At 46.1% G+C, this 11,099-nt stretch overlaps 2 protein-coding genes across 4 annotated transcripts; one reads left to right on the top strand and one right to left on the bottom strand.

Moving 5' to 3' along the window:
- Positions 1-242: 242 nt before the first annotated feature.
- Positions 243-6,397, top strand: LOC133915746 (ARF guanine-nucleotide exchange factor GNOM-like). Its single transcript, XM_062359027.1, has 2 exons — positions 243-1,249; positions 2,573-6,397. Exons 1-2 carry the CDS (start codon positions 524-526, stop codon positions 6,077-6,079), a joined length of 4,233 nt encoding a protein of 1,410 aa, XP_062215011.1. The 5' UTR covers positions 243-523; the 3' UTR covers positions 6,080-6,397.
- A 174-nt stretch (positions 6,398-6,571) lies between these two features.
- On the bottom strand, positions 6,572-10,569 carry LOC133915747 (uncharacterized). Of its 3 annotated transcripts, XM_062359031.1 has the most exons (11): positions 10,428-10,569; positions 10,229-10,333; positions 9,579-9,640; positions 9,410-9,493; positions 9,287-9,318; positions 9,096-9,177; positions 8,446-8,677; positions 7,650-7,877; positions 7,279-7,571; positions 7,029-7,149; positions 6,572-6,942 (listed from the first exon to the last, which is right to left on the bottom strand). In XM_062359031.1, exons 1-11 carry the CDS (start codon positions 10,449-10,451, stop codon positions 6,790-6,792), a joined length of 1,416 nt encoding a protein of 471 aa, XP_062215015.1. In that variant the 5' UTR covers positions 10,452-10,569; the 3' UTR covers positions 6,572-6,789. The 3 variants fall into 3 exon arrangements, with proteins under 3 accessions (XP_062215015.1, XP_062215012.1, XP_062215013.1); XM_062359028.1 differs by having other exon boundaries at positions 6,572-7,149; XM_062359029.1 differs by having other exon boundaries at positions 6,572-7,149; positions 9,096-9,114.
- Positions 10,570-11,099: the final 530 nt, after the last annotated feature.

The raw sequence follows: 11,099 nt of genomic DNA, 5'->3' as shown, positions 1-11,099 counted from the left end.
AGAGTATGCATGCGAAGAGGAGAGCATTGAGGGAGCAGGTGGAGGGTGAGGACTGGAAGGTGGAGGTGACGTCGAGGAGGAGCCTGGCCTGGCCGAAGAGCGCGATGGCGTGGGGAGCATGGCGGGGGTGAGGATGGTGAAGGCGAGGTCGTGGAGGGAGTCTGGGATGGTGAAGACGATCAAGTCGCTACTGTAAGATCGTGATAACTTGATATCAGAGCCAGGACTGGAGCCAAAGGCACGGCCTTGACGGCTGGCTCGACTGACCGTGTGACCCCGGCCCACCCAGTCCATCGCGACTTCCGCCTCGACCGACGGCACGGCGCGGAGAAATTAAAGCCGACACGAGGAAAAAGGGAGGGGGCACGCCCCCGCACGAACTCCCGTCCTGCTCCTGCTCCTCCTCGCCGTCTCCACCACGGCATGCTCCTCCTCCCGATCCATCTCCTCAGATCCGTCACCCATGCCGCCCCCCACCCCAAACCCTAGCCTCTAGCCCGTGCCCGCCAGCAACAGCGCCCAAATGGGCCGCCCCAGGCTGCCCAACGCAGGCGGCATCGACCCCATCGCCGAGGAGCCCCAGCACCCTCGCTCCCCCGCCGATGGCCCCGACCTGGCGGCCGTCGCCTGCGCGATCTCCGCGGAGGCCAGCACCGTGCTCGCCGTCATGCGCCGCGGCCTCCGCCACCCGCGCGCGGCGGCCGACGACGCCGCGGCCGAGCACCCGCTAGTCGCTTCCCTCAGGGCGCTGCGCCGCCTCGCCTTCTCCCCCGCTGCCGCTAGTTCTCCCTCCTCCCTCCCCGCCGCCGCGTTGCGGCCCTTCCTCGACGCCGTCCGCTCCGAGGAGGCCGGCGCCGGCGCCACCTCCGCCTCCCTCGCCGCGCTCCACGAGGTGATGTCGCTCACGGGGCCCGCCCTCCCGGGTGCTGCGCTAAGGGAGGTTGTCGACGCCGTCGCCAGCTGCCGGTTCGAGGCCGGCGCCGAGCCCGCCGCCGAGGAGGCCGTGCTCATGAGGATGCTGCAGGCGCTCCTCGCCTGCCTCCGCGCGCCCTCCGCCGCCGCGCTCGGGGACCAGCACGTCTGCACCGCTGTCAACACGTGCTTCCGCGTCGTCCACCAGGCAGCGAGCAAGGGTGAGCTGTTGCAGCGATTCTCGCGGCACGCGATGCACGAGCTCGTACGATGTGTCTTCGCCCGCCTCCCGCAGATAGGCAGTGGTGATGGAGGCGACACTGCCGTCAAACCAGAGGTAGAGTGTGTGCGCTTTTGCTATCAATAGACACTAGTCGTGCATTGAGTTTACAAATGCCAGTCAACCCCGCATCTCACTCTTGACAAGAACAAATTTACTGTATATGAGAAAATAGTAGCACCGCACACAATTAAGTAGCTTGTTTGGGACTACACTGAGCTGAATGTTTTGAGTTCTATTGTGTTGGTTGAAACCGGCGGGGCAGAAGATGAGACACTGGAGATGTGAATTGCCTTTAGTGTAGTTATTATGTGGAAGTGTTAGTTTGGGAGATCCGTACCTTGATATGGGTGGGGCCTTTGCGCCATGTAACTTCAATATCCATCAAAACCTCTCTTGACGATGCCTGTAGTGGCCCTTACCAAGTGAAAATTGCAGATGAAACTGTACTGTAGAGCCTGGTAAGGTAGGCCTGAGAGGCAGGGAAAGGGTGAATATTTGTCCTTTTAATTGCGCAATAAAATGTGCAAAAGTGCTAAATCCCGTGATGCTGTTGCACATGTGGCTGGTGTTTTAGTTTTCACCACAATTTTGGTACGAAATATCTTCAGCCTGAATCCATCCTTGAACTCTTGAAAGTATCCCTAAATCAGGCTGAAACTAGCTGGTTTGAGAAACACACACCATGAGGTGTTTCTTAGCTAACAAGTCTATCAAGTAAACTCTGCTAACATGTCAGATGTTTCTAAAGTAACATCACCACTGCAAAGGCCTTGGATCTTTTGACAATGCAGCTTGCCACCTCAAAGATACCTACGTGCACAACTTATGTGACATTGCTGCAACACTTTTGGGCTTTTGGCCACCTTGCATCTTCTAGCTCCACCCCCATAGCGTGCATAACTGCGGACTGCTAATGGAGTTTTTGTTTGAGGTTGTGACAGAAAATCCTGGTCGTGCTGGTTTCGGCCTTATGGAATGCATATATGCGCTCGAACTGGTTTGGAGAATTTTCATCAGGAATCTTGTTTGGGCTATAAAGATTGCTGTTTGTGGTTATAATTGAGAACATGCAGAATTGCTTCATCCAAATATGTAACTGTACTTTACAGTAAGGTAATCCAATTAACAATTTTATGTGAGTGAATCCATCTGAGTTTTATCCAGGTGGACTAAAATCAAACAAGACAGGTGTGCGCCCTAATAAAGGTTTTACTTTTTTGGAATATTGAAAAGGACCTTTAGAAGTTTGAATTGATCCTTGGTGTTTGTTTCCCTACTATGAACCGTTGCCAAATATTATTGCATGCACAATATGCTAGTATTGTTGCTCCATAGAGCATGTTTAATAATTGTTTTTGTATGTTGTACTCTGGATAGATCGGTGGCATGGATAAGAATCATCCTTTTGGGATCAGGCAAATGGAAAATGGCAATGGAAGCTATGCATCCGAGACAGGTACATCTGATGAGAATTCTGCAGATGGCAGTGGACTTGTCGTGGAGCCTTATGGAGTCCCTTGCATGGTGGAGATCTTCCATTTCCTGTGCTCTCTGCTCAATGTTGTTGAGCAGATTGGGTTAGATGAAGATCTGCCTTTGTTTGCTCTTAAGTTGATCAACTCAGCAATTGAGCTTGGTGGGTCTTCAATTCGGAAACATCCGAAGCTGCTATCCTTAGTGCAAGACGAGCTTTTCAGAAACTTAATGCAGTTCGGGTTGTCGATGAATCCACTCATCCTTTCAATGGTGTGCAGTATTGGATTGAATCTTTACCATCATCTCCGGACTGAGCTCAAGTTGCAGCTTGAGGCTTTCTTTTCATGTATAATCCTAAGGCTTGCACAACCCCGTTTTGGAGCAACATATCATCAGCAGGAGGTTGCAATGGAAGCTCTTGTCGACTTTTGTCGACAGAGAAGTTTTATGGTGGAAATGTATGCCAATCTTGACTGTGACATAACCTGCAGGAATGTGTTTGAGGAGCTTGCAAATCTTCTATCAAAGAGCGCTTTTCCTATTAATTGCCCCTTGTCTTCTATGCACATTCTTGCTCTAGAAGGCTTGATTGCTGTGATTCAGGGGATGACTGATCATATCGGGAATGCAAGCTCACGCCCTGAGCTCATGCCTGTGGAGCTCGATGAATACACTCCTTTCTGGACTGTTAAGTGTGAGAACTTTTCTGATCCTCAGCATTGGGTGACGTTTGTCCGTCAAAGGAAGTATGTCAAAAGGAGGCTAATGGTTGGTGCTGATCACTTCAACAGGGACCCAAAGAAAGGTCTGGAGTTTCTTCAAGGCACTCATTTGTTGCCTGAGAAGCTTGATCCCCAGAGTGTGGCTTGTTTTTTCCGCTACACAGCTGGTTTGGATAAGAATCTTGTAGGAGATTTTCTAGGCAATCACGATGAGTTTTGTGTTCAGGTGCTTCATGAGTTTGCTCAGACCTTTGATTTCCAGGAGATGAACCTGGATACTGCTCTACGGCTGTTTTTGGAGACTTTCCGGCTTCCCGGTGAATCTCAGAAGATACAGAGGGTTCTTGAGGCCTTCTCGGATAGATACTATGAGCAGACTCCTCAGGCTTTCGCAAACAAGGACACTGCTTTACTGCTGTCTTATTCAATTATAATGCTGAACACTGATCAGCATAACATGCAGGTGAAGAAGAAGATGACTGAGGAGGACTTCATCAAGAACAACAGAAACATAAATGGGGGTAGTGACCTCCCACGTGAGATGTTGTCTGAGCTGTACCACTCGATCTGCCGAAATGAGATTAAAACCACACCTGAGCAGGGTATCGGATATTTTGAAATGTCTCCCAGTCGTTGGATAGATCTAATGCGGAAGTCAAAGTCTACATCCCCGTATATTGTTGGTGACTCTCAGCCTTTCCTCGACCATGATATGTTTGCTGTTATGTCTGGCCCTACTATTGCAGCCATTGCCGTGGTATTTGATCATTCGGAGCATGAAGAAGTTCTGTTGACCTGTGTGGATGGCTTTTTGGGTGTTGCGAAGATCTCAGCATTTCATCACCTTGAGGATGTTTTGGATGATCTTGTTGTTTCTCTATGCAAATTCACCACTCTTTTGAATACCTCTTTGGTTGAGGAACCAGTTACTGCCTTTGGAGATGACCTGAAAGCTAGATTAGCAACTGAGACATTGTTCACTATAGCTAACAGATATGGGGATTACATACGTACTGGCTGGAGGAATGTATTGGATTGCATTCTGAGGCTGCATAAGCTAGGGCTTCTCCCTGCCCGTGTTGCTAGTGATGCAGCTGATGATTCTGAACTTTCTGCTGAAACTGTCCAAGGCAAGGCTGCTCCTAGTGCAGTTCCCACATCTCATATTCCAGTGATGGGTACGCCTCGGAAATCCTCTGGACTTATGGGAAGATTTAGTCAGCTTCTCTCTCTTGACAGTGAAGAACCAAGATCACAACCAACTGAGCAGCAACTTGCTGCTCACCAGAGGACTCTCCAGACAATTCAGAAATGCCGCATTGATAGTATATTTACAGAGAGCAAATTTTTGCAGCCTGATTCACTGTTTCAACTTGCGAGGGCTCTGATTTGGGCTGCAGGTCGGCCTCAGAAGGTAGCCAGTTCGCCAGATGATGAGGATACAGCAGTTTTCTGCTTGGAACTGTTGATTGCCATAACACTTAATAATCGAGACCGAATTGTGCTTCTCTGGCAAGGTGTTTATGAGCATATTGCCAACATAGTTCAGTCCACAGTTATGCCATGTGCTCTTGTGGAGAAAGCTATTTTTGGACTTCTGAGAATATGCCAGAGGTTACTACCATACAAGGAGAACCTTGCTGATGAATTACTGAGGTCATTGCAACTAGTTCTCAAGCTCGACGCACGTGTAGCAGACGCATACTGTGAGAACATCACACAGGAGGTTTCACGCCTCGTCAAAGCAAATGCGTCACATATAAAGTCACAGATGGGCTGGAGGACAGTAGTCTTGCTGCTCTCCTTTACAGCTCGTCATCCTGATGCCTCCGAAGTAGGATTTGAGGCTATCATGTTTATCATGTCAGAAGGGGCTCACCTTTCACTAGCAAATTATGCGTTCTGCATTGAAGCATCACGACAGTTTGCCGAGTCCAGGGTTGGTTTAGTTGATAGATCTATTCGTGCCCTGGATTTGATGTCTGACTCTGTTAGAAGTCTTGCCCTGTGGTCTCAAGAGACAAAAGGAACAGGTGAAGAACCCGAGAAGGGATTGGAAGCAATCAGGGAGATGTGGCTGAAATTGCTGCAAGCACTGAAAAAGTTGAGCTTGGATCAGAGAGAGGAGGTGCGAAATCATGCGCTAGCTTCACTCCAACGATGCTTAACAGCAACAGAAGGGATTTGCCTCCAGTCCGCCACATGGTCTCACGCCTTTGATCTCGTCATATTTGCCTTGCTCGATGACTTGCTGGATAGCAGCCAGAATCACTCCCAGAAGGATTACAAGAACATGGAAGGATCCCTCGTGCTTGCCATGAAACTAGTTGCAAAAGTATACCTTCAACTATTGCCAGACCTTTTCGGGCTGAGCAGTTTCTGCAAATTGTGGCTGGGAGTCCTTAGCCGGATGGAGAAGTATATCAAAATCAAGGTCCGAGGCAAACGGAGCGACAAGCTGCAAGAACTAATTCCGGACCTGCTCAAGAACATTCTACTCGTGATGAAGAACAAGGGGATCCTTGCAAAGAGGAGCACGATTGGGGGTGACAGCTTGTGGGAGTTGACATGGCTTCATGCGAACAACATCTCGACGAGTTTGCAGTCTGAGGTTTTTCCAAGTCAGGAGTATGAGCACCAAAGCAATGCTGGTAGCCCGAGAGGGCCCAATGCTGTTGAGGCTTAGGACTAGAAGTTCAGTTGTTGGCTTCCATGGCGTGTGCAAGTTTATTTGTGTTTCTAGGTTACTACTGCTTGTATTCTTATCCATTGAAAGTGGGTTTTGATATTGTAATTGCATTTCGCCTCCATTGCAAGTATTATATAGTATGTGGTTATTCCGGCGAGCTTAAAGACCTTTTATGTTCCTTGCTGGCGTCGCTGTTTTCTGCTATATTGACAGCAACATGATCAAATTGACATGTCGTCGGTGCTACATGGAATAGTTCTGCTGTCTGCCTCTTGTAGACAATTTCAATCTAACCAGAATACTGATGTTTTGCAAGGCAATTGTCCGAATTTTGTACATCCAATATGGCTTATGCTTTCATATAAGAATTAACTTAGCATGCCAATCTCTCTGTATATTTTTGTTTAGCTCACTGTCGATTTTGCCTCCAATACATTTTCTCATTACGAAATGTCAAGGAAAAATAACATGAAAAGGGGGCGCAGTGAATAATTTACAATCACACGGCCAAATACCATTATCTTTTTATTCAGTTGTATACTCAAATACAATGAACATACAACCCGCATCGACGCAAACACCCGCAACAGAAATTCTCAAGAGGATTCAAATCCCTATTGGTTCTCAATAATCACACCAATCTCAGAAGGTATTCGGTAGCAGTAATCTCAGGCCTTCATGGATGAGTTGCACCTCCCTGCATATGATCACTGACCGGTGGGGGGTTGACCACAGGAATATCCAAGCTGTCGCCTTCTGCCTCTGGAGAGGCCACCCGCACATCGCCTGCCTCTGGAGAGACCTCCCGCACATCCGCGATCAGCGCTTCCGACTGCTGGAAGGCACCCCACTCTGCGTCGCTGATAGGGCGGATGTCCACCCCATCCACAGCCAGTTGGATTTCAGTGCTGTCGCTGGAAACCAGGACTGATCTAGAGTCACTTACACAGGCTTTGTCCACATCATCATCTGATGCATCGACATGTTTTGTTAAGGGGGGTGAATTGTCGGCGCCGGAGCATGACTCAGATCTCTCCTCGCATACTTGCTTTGTGCTGCTCTGTTCTCTGCATTAGATAAATTTCTGTTTTAGTCATTACCAATCCCATAATGTGGAACTTCTGGCAATAGATACATATATATACCATGCAGATTACACTATTAACTTTATATATGTCACAGGAATGAGATCAGACCTCTGGACTTGTGATCGAAGAACACCAACCAGAGCTAGAAGCTCCTCCTTTTCTTTCTCAACAGCATGCAGCCTTTCAGCAGCTTCCTTTATCCGAGCTGCAGCATCTGTTTCAGAAACCCTTGCCTTCTCCTCCGCTCGGGTAATAGTTGCTTCCTGTATCACTGCTTGCTCTCTAGCTTTTCCTAGTTCAATGCGCCACATATGAGCCTCTTGAAATGCAGCATCTCTTTCCTTCATCAACTGGTCCTTCTTTTTGCTCACACTAATAACCTTCTCTTCAGATTGTCTTAGCTGCAAAGTCCACGAGACCATATTCGTGTCACGAATTCAGAGTACCAACAAATCAAAATTATATATACATTTTTTTACCTTAACCATTGATTGTTCCATTTGTCTTCCCATAGCTTGTTTTAGGCGATCAATCTCCAAACATAGAAGTCGTCTCTGTTCATCCATTGTATGAGCTGCGGAACCTGCTGCTTCCGCAGCCTCTGCAGTTTCTGTTAATATATCTGCTATTTCCTTTATTGTAGCATCACGAGAACGAATATCCTTAGCCAAATGCTGCAACTCCTCATCTTTCACTCGGAGAGTCTCCTGAGAAGGGGAGAAACAGAGCGAAAAATATTCATCAAATCATACACGCATATAAAATCAGCAATGCCTCAGATTCATGCACCAATCAGCATGTATTACCACACAAAGATAGACATCTGAAAAATTCAGCAATGTAAACAATGAAAATTACTATAGTGATCAGCAAAAATTTGGAAGTATGACATGCCATAATAGACATGACAACATTTTCAGCCTCCCAAGAAAAGCCAATTCTCAGCTGCATATAACAGCATGGAGCACTATATTCTTCTAGTGATGAATTTTCTCAAAATTTGTTAAGAGCATATTGTATCTTGCCTTAATGGTGTCAAAATACTGACAGAAATTGTGCTTATGTACTATATGATGACCACAAAAGCAAAGTCAAGTAGGAATATTACTGCGGTTGCAACGAAATATAAGAAGTTAGTTCACAAGTGTTAACAGTAGTCTATTTTAGATAACTGCACATTCTGTTGCAACATATCATTTAAAATTCTGAGAGAGAAAAATACTTATTACAATAGTATTGTAACGAAGTAATAATCATTTAGAGACCAATGCAGACCTTCATGATGGTTAGATCATCAAGTTGGCCATCATTGGAGTTATTTGAACCCAACCCAAGAGCTGCCCTCATCAAAACCTTCATTGCTGCTTCTATCTCCTTGGTAGCTTCCATGGCTGTTGCATTAGCATTAGCAACTGCAGTAGCAACTGTACCTAATGTAGCTGGAGAGCCATTCCCAGCCAAAGAACTTACTGCCTCTTTATGAGCTCGTAGTACTAACTGAGTTGCACTGTTTAATAACATCAAATAACTAGTCAGGATGCAGCAATAAGAATAAGGACTCCAATATTGTAGTTTAATTATGTTAAGGAGATTGTATCATATCAACATAACACACGAAACTACAGTCAGGATACAGCAACAGGAATAGGACGCTGACATTGGAGTAGCTTAACTATGCAAAGTAGATTTCACCGTAACACCACAACACACCAAATTAGTAAGATGCAGGGTCCACTGTACACTCTTAGCATCCAATGATCAAATGGATGATAATCCACCCTCATAATGATTCTACACTCACATTGGAGTTTGCATGCTTTCACTGAGTTAAGATTTTGCTAGGTACTCCATTAACATACAAAAGACAGAAGCGTAAAAAAATCCTATAGAGAATATACTAACTGATCATGGATCAGAACGCTTACTTTAATGTAGATACCCAAGCTTTCGCAGCACCAGGAGTTTCAGCACAAAGAAAGTAATCCTTTTTTTGAGGAGTTCCAATGTCTAAATATAGTAAAAGAATACTAAAAACTTGAAACATGTGATACTTCTACATTTAACTATTGGAGACATGCTTCCTAAAAAATATCTTTGAGTAAAAAAAATAGGATACAGAAACAGCAACCATCATATTTTAGCATCCCTCTGCAAGAATTGGAGCAATATTTGTAAGTTATAATCTTCAAAATTAGATACACCATACTAAGAAAAGCTTATGTTCATAAGGCAGTCTTACTGAAAGTTCACAGGAGATAAAGTAATGGTGCTTGAGGCAGCAAATAGAATGGTCCCCTTAATGGCAGTTTCATTCCTCCGAAGTCTGTGCCAAAACAATCACTTAATGCTGAGGTAATAGTTGGAATTTACTTGGCATTCTTGGTTACAAAACAGTCAAGGTTCCATACTTGTATTCCATCTTTCCAGAAGTTGGGTCCAATATGACCCATCGTTCATTCCATTTCCTCAGCTGTTCGAGAGAATATTATAAGAGTTCAGAAGATGAAATTGCTATAAAGACAACCTATAATCGCAAATAGAAACCTAATCAGCAAATAAAGACAACCTATAATCGCTACGAACATCCCCGCTGCATTATTTGAGTCCCAGGTGAGCAATCGAAATGTATTTTCTTTCTAGGACAGTAGCAAGTAGAGAACACCAACAGAATTCCTTACCCTGCTAGAATCGGCTATCAAATACTAAATTGTGCGCATAAACACAATTCAATGCAGTACTCCTAACTGTAACCTGCCAAATCTCATTGACCTCCTAGCCTCCCGATCAAGATAGGCATTACCAACCATACAATCACAGCCCAAAAAACTACCACTAGCCACTACCAACCATACACAGTTTCATAATTAACCCATACTTTTTTATGCAAAATTAACCCATACTAAAACAAAATTCAGCGCCAAAGCTGAACCCTTCCACGCCTAAACCCCATGACTAGCCAAATCTAGAACCAAATTCGAATCTTCACACACCTAATAATCCCATATGATTCATCACCCAAAGAACGACCGGGTAAAGGTAAGGCCAAGAACCATCATACCGTCTCAGATCGCTTCAGCAGGGGCCCCTGCAGCAGGTACCTCCCGGACCCCGTCGACAGCTGCCGCTTCACCTTCTCCAGGCTGCTTTCCGTGTCCCTAACCCTCTGCAAAATCCCCCACACCCAAAAAAGACCAATTAAAACACCACCAATCTTATAAAAATCCTGAAACAGTCGTGCTGCACCGCGACGCGCGTACCGGGGAGCTGCCGTTGGTGGCCATGGCGCGCGGCTAGGGGCGGTGGAGGCGGCAGGGGAGGCAGGGTTTTGGGGCGGACACGTTGACGGGAGGGGAGGGGAGGGGCGGGGCGGGGCGGGTACGTGGAGGTCCGCGCCTGGCCGGTGGGGAGGGCTTTCAGATCGACGGTAAGACCGTCTCCAATCGTATTCTCCTCATTTTTTTTCCTTCCTGAATTTTTTTCTCGTTCTTATTTCTTTTATTTTCTCTTATCTTTAACAGTTTTTTTTTCGAAAAGAATCGTGAAAAGAAATAAGAGAGAATCCTATCCTAAAAGGAATAACCCAGAGAATCACTTCGTGAAAAAACCGTGAAGAGAAATTATTGAAACACTGGAAAAAACGAAAATCTCGTAGTGAAAAGATTCTCGACCCTGAAACAAAATCATTGTAGATGGTCTAACCTCGCTGCCGGCCGGAAATGCCTCTGCTACGCTGGCGGGCAACACCCGCCACCTGTCGGTTATGTAGCGTGGGCCCGCGACGCTGCCTCGGGTGTCAGAGACCAACGGGTGAAAATGGACGAGATATCCCGTTTTGATCAGTTTTTTACATTTTTCTTATGTTTTTGGATTTTTGGATCAGTTCAAACATCACATGTATCCTAAACTTCATCTAGATCCTAGTGATCAAG

This window comes from Phragmites australis, chromosome 4, assembly GCF_958298935.1.
Source record: "Phragmites australis chromosome 4, lpPhrAust1.1, whole genome shotgun sequence".
Classification (NCBI taxonomy): Eukaryota; Viridiplantae; Streptophyta; class Magnoliopsida; order Poales; family Poaceae; genus Phragmites; species Phragmites australis.
The sequence above is the reverse complement of the archived record's forward strand: the minus strand, read 5'-3'. Positions and strand labels throughout refer to the sequence as shown.